Source organism: Armigeres subalbatus, chromosome 1 (genome assembly GCF_024139115.2).
Source record: "Armigeres subalbatus isolate Guangzhou_Male chromosome 1, GZ_Asu_2, whole genome shotgun sequence".
Taxonomy (NCBI): Eukaryota; Metazoa; Arthropoda; class Insecta; order Diptera; family Culicidae; genus Armigeres; species Armigeres subalbatus.
In genome coordinates, this window is record NC_085139.1 from 199,106,258 (window position 1) to 199,122,848 (window position 16,591).

The following is a 16,591-nucleotide window of genomic DNA, read 5'->3' on the forward strand; positions in this document are numbered from 1 at the left end:
TGTTTAAGGACAAGGTTTGAGATTCCATCCGGACCTGGTGCCTTGTTCATCTTAACTTTTCTTGCAGCGACGATAAGCTCGTCAATAGTCTCGTATGGTTATTTATTTATTATCAGACTAAGGCCGGAATGGCCTGTGCTGCGCAAAAGTCTTCTCCATTCAGCTCGATCCATGGCTGCAAGTTGCTAACCACGCAGTCTGCGGAGGGTCCGCATATCGTCCTCCACCTGATCGTTCCACCTAGCCCGCTGTGCACCTCGCCTTCTTGTTCCCGTCGGATCGTTGTCGAAACCATTTTCGTCGGATTACTGTCCGATATTCTGACTACGTGCTCGGCCTACCGCAGTCTTCCGAACGATGGATGGTTCTCCCAACAGCTGATGCAACTCGTGGTTCATGCGCCTCCTCCACGTACCATCCGCCATCTGCACCTCACCATAGATGGTATGCAGCACTTTCCTTTCAAAAACTGCGCGTTGGTCCTCCACGAGCATCGTCCAGGTCTCGTGTCCGTGGAGAACTACCGGTCTTATAAGCGTTATGTAGATAGTCAGTTTGGTACGACGGCGAACTCTATTCGATCGGAGCGTCTTACGGAGTCCAAAGTGCGTACGACTTCCAGCCACTATGCGCCTCCGAATTTCTCTGCTGGTATCGTTATCGGCGGTCACCAGTGAGCCCAAGTACACGAATTCTTCAACCACCTCGATTTCGTCACCTCCGATAGAAACTCGTGATGGATGGCTGACCTCTCTTGAGCCTCTTCCTATCATGTACTTCGTCTTCGATGTGTTGATGACTAGTCCAATCCGTTTAGCTTCGCTTTTCAGTCTGATGTAGGCTTCCTCCATCCTCTCAAAGTTACGTGCCATGATATCAATGTCGTCGGCGAAATCAAATAACTGGACGGACTTCGTGAAATTCGTACCACTCGTGTCAATCCCTGCCCTTCGTATTACTCCCTCCAAAGCGATGTTGAATAGCAGACACGAAAGACCATCACCTTGCCGTAACCCCCTACGCGTTTCGAAGGGACTCGAGAATGCCCCTGAAACTCGAACTACGCACATCACCCGATCCATCGTCGCCTTAATCAATCGTATCAGTTTATCCGGAAATTCGTTTTCGTGCATTAGCTGCCATAGCTGGTCCCGATCGATTGTATCATACGCGGCTTTGAAGTCGATAAATAGATGATGTGTTGGCACGTTGTATTCGCGGCATTTTTGCAATACCTGACGTATGGCGAACACCTGGTACTGCCCCACGAACTCTCTTGCAATTGGTGTTAGTCGGCGGCATTAAATTTGGGAGAGTACCTTGTAGGTGGGGTTCAGCAATGTGATTGCGCGATAGTTTATACAATCCAGCTTATCGCCCTTTTGTAGATGGGACACATGACACCTTCCATCCACTCCTGCGGCAGAACCTCATCCTCCCAAACCTTGGTAATCCCCCAGTGCAGCGCTCTAGACAGTGCTTCACCACCTAAACAGCTCTCCTGGTAGTTGGTCAACTCCAGGGGCTTTGTTATTTTTCAGCCGGCAGATCTCCTCCTTGATTTCCTGGAGATTCGGATCCGGAAGTCGCATGTCCTGCGCCCGTGCTCCTAGGTTCATTACCATACCGCCACCGTTGTCTGCCATATCGCCATTCAGGTGCTCTTCGTAGTGCTGCCGCCACCTTTGGATCACCTCACGCTCGTTTGCAAGAAGGTTCCCGTTTATGTCCTTACACATATCGGGCTGTGGTACGTGGCCCTTACGTGAACGGTTCAACTTCTCATAGAACTTTCGTGCGTTATTAGCGCGGTACAGTTCCTCCGTCTCTTCACGGTCTCGATCTTCCTGCTGGCGCTTTTTCCTTCGGAAAATCGAGTTTTGTCTATTCCGCGCCCGTTTGTATCGTGCCTCGTTCGCCCTCGTGCGGTGTTGTAGCAATCTCGCCCATGCTGCATTCTTCTCCTCAACTAACTGCTCACATTCGCCGTCATACCAGTCGTTTCTCTGACCCGGAGCCACCGTGCCTAGTGCAGCGGTTGCGGTGCTTCCAATGGCGGATCGAATATCTCTCCAGCCATCTTCAAGAGATGCTGCGCCTAGCTGCTCTTCCGTTGGGGTTGCCACTTCCAGCTGCTGCGCGTAGTCTTGGGCTAGTCTACCGTCTTATAGCCGCCCAATGTTTAACCGCGGCGGACGACTCCGACGCGTGTTGATCACCGTCGAGAGTTTTGAGCGCAGACATACTGCAACGTGGTAGTGGTCGGATTCAATATTCGCACTGCGGTAAGTGCGTACGTTCGTGATGTCGGAGAAGAATTTACCGTCGATTAGAACGTGGTCGATTTGGTTTTCCGTTACTTGATTAGGTGATTTTTATGTGGCCTTGTGGATATTCTTGAGGGGGAAGAAAGTGCTTCGGACTACCATTCCGCGGGAGGCTGCAAAGTTTATGCATCGTTGGCCGTTGTCGTTCGATACGGTATGCAGACTATCCGGTTTGATGACCGGTCTATACATTTCCTCCCTTCCTACCTGAGTGTTCATGTTACCGATGATGATTTTGACGTCCCGCAGTGGGCCTCCATCGTATGTCTGCTCCAGCTGCGCATAGAACGCTTCTTTCTCGTCGTCGGATCTCCCTTCGTGTGGGCAGTGCACGTTGATGATGCTATAGTTGAAGAAACAGCCTTTTATCCTCAGCTTGCACATCCTTGCGTTGATTGGCTGCCACCCAATCACGCGTTGGCGCATCCTTCCCAGCACTATGAAGCCGGTTCCCAGCTCGTTGGTGGTGCCACAGCTTTGGTAGAAGGTAGCCGCTCGATGCCCGCTTTTCCACACTTTCTGTCCTGTCCAGCAGATTTCCTGCAGCGCTACGACATCGAAGTTGCGGGGATGTAATTCATCGTAGATTATCCTATCGCAACCTGCGAAGCCTAGCGACTTGCAGTTCCATGTTCCAAGCTTCCAATCGTGATCCTTTATTCGTCGCCTAGGTCGTTGCCGATTATATCGAGTCGTATTATCTTCTATGTCGTTCGTAATAGTTGTTTTTAAAGTCGGCTTATTGGGCCTGCGCAAACCTCCTGTCTCGTCGGAGGGCCATCGTGTCAGGGCTGTTTAGCGTCCCACCTAACACCAGGACTTGGGCTTGTACGTTTTGAGCGGCACACGGTCGCTTTGGCGGAGCCTACTTGCGGATACATGCAGCTTTTTATAGAGGTTTAACAGGGCCCATTGTCAAACCCCACCACATCCTAGGCAGGCGCCACAACTCGCAGATGGCCTGGGGAGGGATCGTCAAGCCCTTGGACATAGTCCCTGCTGCCCCCAGGATGGAGTTTGGTATCGATAAATGTCGATCCATACATCTACACCGGGATCACCTGGTGGATGCCGACAGTTTCCGCGTCAACGAACAGGAGGAGATTCGAAACATGGTTGAAGGCGAAACGTACAAGTTCCTAGGTTTCCTGCAACTGAAAGGAATTCGCCATACGACGATCAAGAAAGAGCTGCAGGAAAAATTCTTGCATCGTGTCAACGGTATTTTGAAGAGCCTCTTGTCGGCCGACAACACGATGAAGGCGATAAACTCGTTTGCTGTGCCCTTGTTGACATACAGTTTCGGGGTGGTGAAGTGGACTTGGAGGCGTTAGAACGAGCAGCACGAGTGGCGTTCACTAAGCATCGCATGCGTCATCCAAAATCGTCCATTGAGAGAGTCACCCTGCCACGTACACTAGGAGGAAGAGGCGTCACCGATATACAAATGTATTTCCCAGATCCAGCAGTTGCGGAGATACTTCATGGAAAGCCAGAACCGCCACGAAATCTATCGCGCTGTGTGTGAAGCTGACCACGGATTCAGTGCCCTGCATCTGGAGCAGGAGGACTATCAGCTGAATTGCGACATCAAATCTGTCAACGAGATGATCGCATCGTGGAAGCAGAAGGAGTTACATGGGACGCCCCATCAACTTGAGCTGGAATATATCGACAAAGTGGCGTCGAATACGTGGCTGGTGCGGGGTGAACTCTTCTCGGAAACAGAAGGATTCATAGTAGCCATCCAGGACCGGGTAATTGCGACGAAGAACTATCGGCACTATATATTGCACGAAAACGTGGAGGACCGCTGCAGGAAGTGCAATTCAGTAGGAGAGACGATCGAGCATATCGTGTCCGGGTGTTCAGCCTATCTCGGTCGCCATAACGAAGTAGCCAAGATTGTGCACCAACAGCTTGCTTTAAAGCACAACTTGGTTAACCAGTTTGTCGCCTACTACAAATATGTGCCTGTCCCGGTTCTGGAAAATAGTTTCGTGAAGCTGTACTGGGATCGCGAGATCATAACGGATGTCCTCATTCGTGCCAATTGGCCCGATATTGTGGTCTACGACAAAAGGATGAAGCGGGTAACCCTCATCGACATTGCTGTACCGCTAGACCATAATGTAAAAACAACATTCTCCAACAAGATAACGAAGTACCACGACTTGGAGGAGGAGTTGAAGCAGATGTGGCACCTGGAGGACGTGCGTATAATTCCGGTTGTTATCTCAGCAACCGGAATCGTCCCGAAATCTCTTCTGAGATCCTTAGGAGAGCTGGAACTATCTCATAACCTCCATAGCATCTAAAAGACAGTGGCTCTTGGAACTTGCAATATTGTAAGGGGGTAGGTGAAAGTTCCCAGCACGCTTGCTGATGAAGTGCTAAAACTCTATGATAATAATAATAATAATAATAATAACCTTAATTGAAAGCTCTCCCATGTCTGCCAATTTACGAGCTCGGTAGGGTCTAGAGACTACAGTTTTTGCCCCGTAAGCAGGAGGCTGTCCCTATTTTAAAAAAAAAACTTTCTTTGGTGAATCCTCTATCTATGCTTCATTTTTTCTATACCCTACCCACATAACAAAACGTCCTCTCCGTGGTATTGTGGGAATCCAGAGATATTCTCGGACTCTTAGTAGCAACAATAACTACACACTAACATTTCTCTTCTTTCGCAAGCACAATAGTTATGCTATGCCCATTACTCAGGAAGTTGAGCTAGCCATGTCCGGCTGGCAATCCACCATCTGCAGCTCTTGTTACATAAAGGAACTCAACAAGCATAGGATGCACATCAACAGAAAAAAAAACATTTGATAACTTTTTTTCATGAATATGTTTATTAAGTCTCAGGCGTCTCCTACAATACGGAGCCGGGTACAATAAAAAACACAAGTGGGTAATTTAAAAATAAGAAAGGAATGTCATCTTGTGGTCTTGCGAGAGCTTTTCCTCGGTGAAGCGCGCTTCGTGGATCCAGATGAAGCAAATGTTGCCCGTCGCTGGCTTACCTCTAGCTTCCATGTTTTTTCCTTCATAACTACATTGAAGTCATTGACCAACTGAGAATAGTTTGGAATCCCGAACGTCTGAATCTAACTGAATATATTTATTAAATATGTACCAGATAACCATTGATTGAAGTTAAGTCATTTAGTTTTAGTCTAGCTACTTGCAACATGATGAATTAATGATAAATTTTCTTCATTCAAATTTTGTCCGTATCCAGCCCCCGAAGTACTTCGAAACAAAGGCTATAATCGTTCGTTGGATATGTGGAGTGTTGGTGTAATCATTTATGTCAGCCTGAGCGGTACTTTCCCATTCAACGAGGACGAAGACATCAACGATCAAATTCAGAATGCTGCGTTCATGTACCCGCCGAATCCATGGAAGGAAATATCTTCGGATGGTAAAACATTAAGCAATCAAAAATGGGGTCAAACACATAATTCGTTATCCTTTACAGCGATCGATCTCATCAACAATCTGCTGCAGGTCAAACAACGAAAGCGGTTCACCGTGGATAAGTCACTGCTGCACTGTTGGCTGCAGGATCTACAAACCTGGAACGATCTGCGCATCTTGGAGACCCAGGTCGGGCTACGCTATCTGACCCACGAGTCGGACGATGCTCGCTGGGGCAACTCATCCATGGGCAGTGGTATCCCATGACCTCAATCAGCTACAGTAGTTACATCAACGATGGCCACATTAAGTGGTGGTAGTGAAGCAACGATTGATAACAGCAGTAGCAACAACAGCAACAGCAGCAACAATCAATCTTCGCCGAAGATGAATGACTTCCGCGGAAAGGCTTACAAATGGGTACGTGGGCGTCTCTGCCGGTTGATCAAGGCCTAGAATCTATGATGCCCTCATCAAGTAAGTAAGTTACATATATAGATTACAAATTTACAAACAACTATCGCGAAAAAGTGCGCTAATCGAGTGAGATTCGGAGAGGGAAGTAATCCTTCAAATCCCCCTTATAAGGAATTTAAGTGATTGACAAATGTGTTATTCCAAGTGAGCAAACGTAGAGTGATGATTTGCCGCCAAACTTGAACCACAGTTAAATATGTAATTGTAGCAAGATTATTCGGGGCAGGCATAACGCCTGACCATTTCTTATATACTTAATATTTAGACAAAGTTCCACCAGAAAAAAAACACCTAATTTAGCCAAGGAACAATTGTGAGGAAATGCAATTATTTCGATAACTAACCGACACAAATCAACAAACTGGAGGAATTGATAACATCAGCAGGTGGATGTGTGTTGATAGATTTGTTCACTACAGCAACAAACGTACTAATAATACTGCTAACAAATAATTCAAATTATTTTGCGGACAACTGTTATCACAATTTAACAAAAAATATGAACACGGTCACGTAGTATTACTCAAAGAAACTACGTTATCCTACTTATCATACCTTACAGCAGCACAAATCGAAGTGGACAAACAATAATCATATTTTAATAGCAAATGGGACTGGAATATGGCATTTTCACATATACTGTAAACAAACATTTTTTTAGATTCCTTTTCTTTTCGTACTGGTTAAGATCTAATTTTAAGCGAATCCTGTTTGTACGCAAATTTGTTTCCCTTTGTAAGTACTACTAGCTGTATAATATAAATTTGTTGAGTTTTGGTTCGGTAGTTTGCTTTAAGCTTTGCGTTTTTGGTCCAGAAAAGCATGAATGACAATTTGATTTAAAGTGTATGATACTTAAGACTATCGGCAAACTGTGACTTAAAACGAAGTTTGTTGATAATGTGTCTGCGATGGCTGGCTTCACTATTAACTGTGTCAAGCTAATGCAAACCTCACTACAGCTGTCAATAGAAGCTTCTGCAGATTTTGTATCAAGCAAACAGACGTACATATTAACCTTTGCGCACGCCGCCACGTGCGTTCTAGAGTGTTAAGGGCCGATGTCCACGTAGCGCCGCGTTCACGCAAGGTACCCAGCATCAAATGGAGTAATTCACACGTAGACGTGTGCTCGACTGGGAGTTTTTGAAAGGAAAGTGTTGCGTACCATCTCTGGTGGGGTGCAGATGGCGGACGGTACGTGGAGGAGGCGAATGAACCACGAGTTGCATCAGCTGTTGGGAGAACCATCCATCGTTCACACCGCGAAAATCGGAAGACTGTGGTGGGCCGGACACGTAGCCAGAATGTCGGACAGTAATCCGGTGAAAATGGTTCTCGACAACGATCCGACGGGAACAAGAAGGCGTGGTGCACAGCGGGCAAGGTGGATCGATCAGGTGGAGGACGATTTGCGGACCCTCCGCAGACTGCGTGGCTGGCGAATTGCAGCCATGGACCGAGCTGAATGGAGAAGACTTTTATGTGCAGCACAGGCCACTCCGGTCTTAGTCTGATAATAAATAAATAAACGTGTGCTCGACTACATTTCATGCTGGGTACCTTGCGTGGACGCGGCGTGCACGCAGCTGTTTTGTTTTAAACGACGATTCTTCCGGAAGCTCATTATAGACACGCAATTTGGATGTTAGAATACACGAAGCAATTTTGTGAATTTTCGATTCTTTACCTTCAGATACCTTCAGATATTATCAGTAATCCACTGTTTCATTTGTATGCATATTGTAGTTCGAACTCATCCGTCAGACTGATGGATATTGAGCTGAGTGTGATTCAAATAAACCAACCTATAGCTAAAGTCTGGCCCATACTAAAGCAAAGTTTAAAGTAATCATTTTAGCTAACTGTTTTCTGTTAATGACAATTAATACTGAACTCACAAAAATACTCTTGATGAAAAAAAACTTCCTATCAGATCTGAATCTTATAGATGATTATGTTATTCTGGCTTAGTTGCCCATTAACATAGAAGAACAACTTTGTTATGAAACTGTTGAATGTTTGAACACATCGATATTCGTACTATCATCACATTAAATGTTTTGATTGTGTTATTTTGACTTAATGTTTATATTTCCTTACTTTAATTATTTGGTAGCTATATTGAGAAATGAATCTGTATTACTGTTTTATAACGAAACATTCCTTGTAAGGAGCTTACACTTTTATCGTACATGTTTAGTGTTTTCGTCTTCGAAAATAAATCATTTTAAATTCGTTAAAATATAGTTTTATTTTTTAGATATTAAATTGAAGCCAAAATGCAATACATGCAAACCACTAACAAATATACACATCGTAGAAGGTGGGTTTGTTCTCTATCTACGCCAGGCTAACAAATAATTTTTATCTGGATACTTATTATTGTATTAGGTATTCATCAATCTTCAAAGTGCCTAATATTGAACGGATGTGTCAAATTGATATCCTACTAATCATTAAATGCATGCATAGACCTTTGCATTTACCATTTCGACAAATTATCCACTGAACAACAGCAAATCCTCAATCTCATCTACATTTTCATATTATAGTATTATATTTGCTTATAATCAAATTAAACGCTTTCGGTCCTATTAAATATTACGCTAGTATGAATAACTCATCTGAATCATCTGGCTCATGATCATTTTTTGTTATCGTGTGGAATTAAGTCAACGGGTGTTTTTTATTTTAAATTTACAAAAGACAAATCTGTCTTTCTATTTTTTTTACCACAAACGATATAAATAAATCCCAACTAAATAATGTAGCACGGAAAACACAGAAGGTACTGTTAACTTAACTGAACTTTTAGTTCATTGTTTTTTTTTTCTCTCTAACTGTAAAAAAACATTCAATGAATAAGTAAGTACTTAGGCTTTTCGACTTTTATTATACATATTTCATAAATAAACAAATATACAGCATTCCCCAGACAAAACCACTAGATAGCAGAAGTTGTAGATATCGATATATTATTTTTCTTTTTATCAAGCTTTCATCGTGATAATAGGAATATGGAACTTAACCCATCAAACCCAACACCTTGTGGATTCCAAAAAAAACGTAGTGCAAATAAAACATCAATCGATGAGTTAAACCTAACCCAACTGATACAAATCATGCCAAATGTATACAAGAAATATTGCACCCGAAGAACTCTTGAACATCTGTATTAACGGAAACAAAAAGAAAGGAAAAATACTCACGTAAGCTTGAATAATGATAATGAATTCAGGAGAAGTCCGCGATGGATCAATAGCAGTGTGTCCCGCTAGAAACAACTTGAATCCATTTTTAGATGTTTTCTATACAAATTTCTTTCCTTCCAGTAGAGTTAGATATTTTAATTGACAAACTATATAGAACCAGTACACGTAGGTTGCAGAGCCGCAACAATTACAACTATCAACGAAAGTATTAAAACAGCTATGATATCTTCCATTGACTATTATGGACAACACATTGACAAACATTACGCAATCAAATCTTTGGAAACGCATATTTGCTTTAGGTCAATCCTAACCGAAACAACAGAAAGCTGGAACGAAACAGGTACAAGTTACAAACAAGAAACTTGCTGCACAAATTTAACTACCATTTTTAACCTCATGCGCTAATCATCAATCCATTGCAAATGCAATGTTACTAACATTATTCTCTTTTTCTGATATTTTCACTTCATAAAACAGTAGTCAAAAAAAACGCCACCCCATTCATAATTATAATACCATGATCGAACGAACAAGTATTGAGGCAAAGTCGCTCACACGATGGTTTTCATCAATTTATTCGTTGATAAGAAAAATATAAAAATTTGGCCAAATATATTCGCGAACGGTTGAAATTTATCATCCTATCATGAATGGTTCCATTTTTATTGTGTAAAACGTACCGAAAATCCAGAATCTTTTTGATAATAAGGTTAATGTTAATTTTATACAACAAGTTCTTCACTTGAAACCCAGAATCGATCATAATACACAGGAGTTTTTACGTGGGGGATACGTTCAGCGTTGCTCAAAACCGCGTAAAAAAACCCGTAAATCCCTAAAAATGGCGTAAAAAAACGACTTCACTAAAAATCGATTTTTTGTGGTTTTCACGTGTTTCCTAACCTTTTTAAAAAACCGCGTAAAAAAACTTTTGAAAAAATCCGCGTAAATCCCGAAAATCGCGTAAAAAACGACTTATGATAAAAAAGTATTTTGTATTTTGAAGCTGCAATTTCGCTACATAGTGTCATTTTCTATGTACAATTGGAAATAAAATATGTTGGGCTGCATTCATAGACTAAGGCTCCATTAGTGAAAACAAAATTGACCAATTATGTGGTCCTAATTCCAATCATCTGAAACGACATTGTTCCTAATTTTGTTCATTCGTGTTCCTAATTCCAATCACCCAAAAAAACATTTGATTTCTTGAAGATGCTAATACCAGGTATCATTTTTTCACAAATCCATCTTTTCATTTATTATAATATTGCAAATAAAAAGCTTAAAATGTAATTTCCTTCCAAATTTAAAATACAATGAATGATATTTCCTTTATATAGCCAAGTTGACTGTTTTTTCATTTGTTTCACTTACCATTCGAGATATATTCAACATGAACATTGATGCTAGCTGCCCAGTTGCATTAGGTACCACAGAAAAGGACCGATACGATTCCTTATCGGAGTTTTACACCTTATCCTCAACGTAATTTTGACTAGAGCTTGGATACTAGGCTTTTAATTCTGACCTGAACCTTCCAAAACAATGTTTTTTTGTTTGGAATTGTTCGTACCACTGTTTCGTTCAAATTGAATATTCTATAAAGTTCCGGTTCTTTAAAGTACCGGATAATCCTTCTTGTACGAAGTATTCACGGATTTAGGTAAAACATAATCTTATTCGCAGCTCAGAGAGGGCAGTATTTTATAGTATTTTTATAGAAATTCGCCAAGATTTTCCGGATAAAGCTTTTAAACAATTAAATGGATTGTGCTGTTTAAAACTGTCCGTATTCTTCGGAAACCCTTTCTTAACATTGTCCGGCATTCACTTTATAAATCATCAATAAATCATTCACTAAACAAACTGTATTTTCCCGGCACGAGTTGAAAAAGGTGCCATACACCCTTATTCTCGTTTACGGACGAACAATAGTTTCGAACGAATGCGATTCGTTCGAACCGTTCCTCCATTTGATTTTGCTGGCGTAAACGAGAATGCACTTCAACTTTCGTTCGAACGCGCGTTCGTACGTAAACAAGAATATGGGTGATAACCTTTTCGCGTAGAGTCGTTAACGGAATTCCTTTCGGTCTGCCTGCTTGCGGAATAGAATTTCAAATGTTAACCATTCATATGGCTTCATTCATGGCTTGCTCATAGATTATATTCTCAAACACGGATTTTTTGGAATCCATCCTCTAAACCCAATGAACGGAATAAGGAACGAGTAGATTTAGATGTACCCTTATTCCGGTCAAGATATTTTTCACTTTTTAGCATTTTCTATCGGAAAAATACAGACAACAATTTGGTAATACGCTATAATGTTACCTGTTTTGCTGCTGTGTTTGAAATCCAGGGCAAATTTTCACTTAAAAATGCTTAAATCTTATGACAGACTTTCTTAGCAAGTGGGTCAATGAAAACACTCAAAATGGCGCTCGTAGTGACGACCAACAAATTTTGTTTAAATTTTCACTATTAATCGCTAAAAATGACGCTGGTTTTCATTTCATTTCATGCATACATAACCATAGAAAAGTACAAGAATATTTTTCTGTTGTTTATCATTTTGTCTTGTGTGAACGGAATTAGGCGCTGATTGGAATAAGGGCACAGCACGGTATATCGACCTATTTCAAACATGGTGCATGCTCTTTGTGGTACATAGAATATAATGTGTGAAAAAGCATATTTTGAGGCCATTCAAGACATTCCTTGAGTAAGGCCTTTTGATCTTTACCACAACCACTGCCGAACAAATTACGCCAAACTTGGGCCTCTCAACCGAATGATGGCCGTTTACAATCAACACTGCGAAACTATTGACTTAACAATGTCTCGGCATAACATTAGACAGTATTTTCAAAGAACAAACATTACAAATTCAGCAATATAAATTCAAAATCAAAATTATACATCACTTTACTAAAAAAAACCTATTATTTAATTATACTATAGCATTACAAAAACAAACATGTATATGTATATGTACTAGTCTACGTTGGTTGACGAAATGAAATAAATAAATAAATAAAATAAATAAATAAGATCTACACGCGTAACCAAAGGTCTGACGGCCTGTTTCAAATTTTTTTTTTTAAACTTTATTAGAGTGATTTTTAAGTTTTTGACAAAGTTCATCACTCTGTTTCAAATATGGTGTATGCTCTTTGTGGTACATAGAATAGAATGTGTATGAAGAATAACTTCGTGGCCATCCAAGAAATTCATGGAGTAAGGCCTTTTGATCTACACGCGTAACCAAAGATCTGTCGACCTGTTTCAAATATGGTGGATGCTCTTTGTACTACATAGAATAGAATTGGTACGAAGCATAACTCTCCATCCAATAAATTCCAGGAGTAAGGCGTTTTGATCTACACGCGTAACCAAAGGTTTATCGATCTCTTTCAAATATGCTCCTTGTGGAACATAGATTAGAATATATACACAGCATAACTTCGTGGCTATCAAAGAAAAAAATCCTTGGGTAAGGCCTTTAGATCTACACGCATAACCAAAGGTCTGTTTCATATGTGGTACATGGAATAAATTCCGAGATGCGCATGAAAATAGTCACGTAAATATCGACCCAAGCCAGGGACGTTGTACGGGTCGGACAGGAGAGCGACATCGGTCCTTGACTCCGAGAACGACTGCCACAGCAGCTGCTGGACAGATACACAGTGGTTAAGATTCAACTGTGTTGCTTGCATGGCTTCTTCTTGTTTTCCTCTCCGATGGGACACGGAGATCCATCAATAACGTAATTACATGCTTGCTTTTTGCTGGCGCAGATGGACACTTTGGTGACTTATCGCATTCCTGCGCCCTGTGCCCTTCCACAATGACGACAAGGGTTGCTACGGTCTGGGCCCTTAAAGTCGTAGCGTCGTAGGACTTATGTCCCATCTCTAAGCACCAATAGTACCTGTCCACTGAAGGTGACTGAAGTTTGCTTATTGGGCTTAATGACCAGCCGATTTCAACATCCCATGACCTAGGGTAGGCTAGCTGCGTGCCAAATGGACGATATTTGTACCGCACTGCTCTCTGACGGCAGAGACGACCACCTCGGCGCCGTCACCCAAGATCTCTTCCCGAGCAGCGCAAGTCAGACAAAAATGGTTGCAGCAACTTGATTATGTCTAAATTTAGTCACATATGAGTTGCAGCAACCTATGTAAAGCATGTGTGCTGCTAGGGTTGGACCAAGATCATTTCACCAGTCTTGGTGCGTCTGACGCTTCGCGCGTCCTGTTCCAGCGCCAAAGGCTTGTCGGTACATGGTACACTTCTCACTTCTCACATCTTCCGTCTTTTTTTCACTTTTTACATCTCACTTCTCGCCTCTCACCACTCATTCTCAATTATTTGCTTCTCACTTTTCACATCACACACCTCACTTCTCCCTTCTAACATTTCTTTGCTTCTCACTTCTCACATCTCACATCCCAAGCAACCAGAAGTTCAGATTTTACTTAAATTTACTCTTAACCGAACTAATTGGTACACATCAAGTTCCAAGCATCCTTAACGGAACTTTAAAGTTCACTTTTACGCTCCCACCATACTAAAAATTACTTAAATTGAGAGCTGATTAAGCCAAAATAGCCCTTCTTATCCGAACTTCTGGTTGCTTTTTATTTCTCACTCCTCAGTTCTCATATCGCACTTCTCACAACTAACTTTTCTCCATTAACTTCTCGGTTTCACTTATCACTTATCTCGTTTCTGACTTCTCACTTCTTACATCTCACTTCTCGTATAAAATTTCTCACTTCTCACTTATAGCTTCTCATTTCTCGGCTCTCATTTATAGCTTCTCATTTCTCGATTCTCACTTATCACTTCTCGTTTCTCACTTCTCACTTTTCACACATCACATCTTAATCTTATTTCTCATTTCTCACTGTTCACTTCTCACTTCTCGCTCTTCATTTCTCACTTCTTACTTCTCACTTTTTGCTTCTCACTTCACACTTCCCAGTTCTATCTTCTAATTTCACCGTTCTTGCCTTTACTTCTCACATCTTCTTACTTCTCGCTTTTTACTTCTCATTTCTACCTTCCCACTTCTCCCTTCTTGTTTCTCACTTCTCCCTTCTTGTTTGTGACTTCTTACATCTTACATATTACTCCTCACTTCTGATTTCTCACATTTCACTTCTGATTTCTCACATCTAACTTCTCACTATTTACTTCTCACTTTTCAAAAATCACTTTCCACTGCTCACCTTTTACTTCTCACTACTCGCATATCATTCCTTACTTCACACTTCCCAAATCTCACATTTCACTTCTCGCTACCGTTTTCTTACTTCTCATTTCTCCCTTCCTATTTCTCACTTCTCTCTTTTCACTTCTCACTTCGCACATCTTACTTCTCATCCACTTTTTACTTCTTCCTTCTCGCTTCTCGTTTCACACCACTTCTCAGTTCTTACTTCTCACTATTCACTTCTTACTCCTCACTTTTCACTTTCCACTACAGTAATATCCCGGTTTTATCACCCCCTGCTGAATTTTGGGGTGATAAAACAGGGTATGTGACAAAATCGGAAAAAAATTATTTTAATTTTTTTTATTCATTTCACAAATATGAGTCATTTTATGCCTTGGAAAGGCAAAATGCTTGAACGGTACCAGTTATTTCCGGTCGAAAATGCTTACAGAATCCATCCCAGGTACTCAGAAGTCATTTATAATAAACTACAGGCGGTGAAAGCTATTTCATGGAAATCAACGTTGTTTGCGGTATTATTTACGATAATAAAAAGAATGACTAAAATTTTCAAAAATTTTTGGGTTGACAAAATCAGGTCGAAAACGTGACAAAACCGGGACGTGATAAAATCGGGTCGAAAACGTGATAAAATCGGGGGTAGACAAAATCGGGAGTAGACAAAATCTGGTCAATGCTGTACTTACTTCACACTTCTCATTTTCACTACGTACTACTTCTCTCTTTTCGCTTCTCACTTCTTTCATCTTAAATCTCACTTAGCGTATCTAATTTCTCATTTGTCACTTCTCACTTTTCGCTTTACACTTATCACTTCTTGCTTCTCACTTCCCCCTTCTCACATCTCACATGTTTATCTCATTACTCACTTCTCACTAGTCACTTCTCGGCTCTCACTTATCACTTCTCATTTCTGCCTTCTTATTTCTTACTTCTCGCTTCTCACTTCACACTCCTCACTTCTCCCTTCTTGCTACTCACTTCTCACAAATTACTTCTTATTTCTCACTTATCACTTCTCACTTCTCACATATCACTTCTCAATTCTCACTTGTCACCCCTCACATCTCACTTCACTTCTTGCTTCACACTTCTTACTTCTCACTTTACACTTCTCGCTTCTTACTTCTACCTTCTCACTTCTCCCTTCTTGCTACTCATTTCTTACATATTACACCTTTTTTTCTCATTTCTCACTTATCATTCGGCCTAACGGCTGTGGCTCTAATGTTCCCAGCATCGTATGTACCTCCATTGAATACCTTGTTTTCCCTTGAAAAAGACAATTTTTTTTTGAAAACCGCCTAAAATCCGAAATCCGCGTAAAAACGACTTTTGCAACAATCGATCAAAAATCAACTTTTTACAATTTTCACGTGATTTCAAGGCTTTTTCGAAAAATCGCGTAAAAAATTAAATCCGTGTTAAAAAAAACCGCATAGATCCCAAAATTCGCGTAAGAAAAAACGCGTAAAAAGCGACCCCAGTGTACATACTTCGATTTGATAATGCCACTTTGGATCTGCTTGCGAGGTAGCGAAATATAGTAAGGGAAGAACCATTAATTACGTAACGCAAAAAATGGCCATTTTTAACCCCCCTCCCCCCTATGTCACACTTTTTGTATGAAGCATCTGAAAATATTGTATGGGTCTTTACACTTCAGGCAAAGCCCTCCCCCCCCCTTTAAGCTTTAGGTGATTTATGGATGTTCCCTAAGGAAACGAGCATTCCCAATTAACAATTTTAATAATACTCGTTACTTCCGAGTGTTTGATCTGCCCCCGGAAGTATCAGACAACGCACTGTCAGCGGTTCTCACTCAACCAGTACGGAAAAGTGTATGTGTACATGGGAATGGAGAAGAAAGTGCATCCGTCAATCGAAGTTAA

At 41.4% G+C, this 16,591-nt stretch overlaps 1 protein-coding gene across 16 annotated transcripts in view; it reads left to right on the plus strand.

Moving 5' to 3' along the window:
- Positions 1 to 10,096, plus strand: part of LOC134205654 (serine/threonine-protein kinase D3) — a 62,552-nt gene extending 52,456 nt beyond the window's left edge. For all 16 annotated transcript variants that reach the window (XM_062681128.1, XM_062681129.1, XM_062681125.1 and 13 more), the window contains 2 exons: positions 5,572 to 5,754; positions 5,812 to 10,096. In XM_062681128.1, coding sequence (XP_062537112.1) covers positions 5,572 to 5,754; positions 5,812 to 6,017 — 389 coding nt within the window. In that variant the 3' untranslated portion in view covers positions 6,018 to 10,096. The remainder of the gene's footprint in view (positions 1 to 5,571; positions 5,755 to 5,811) is intronic.
- The last annotated feature ends 6,495 nt before the right edge of the window (positions 10,097 to 16,591 follow it).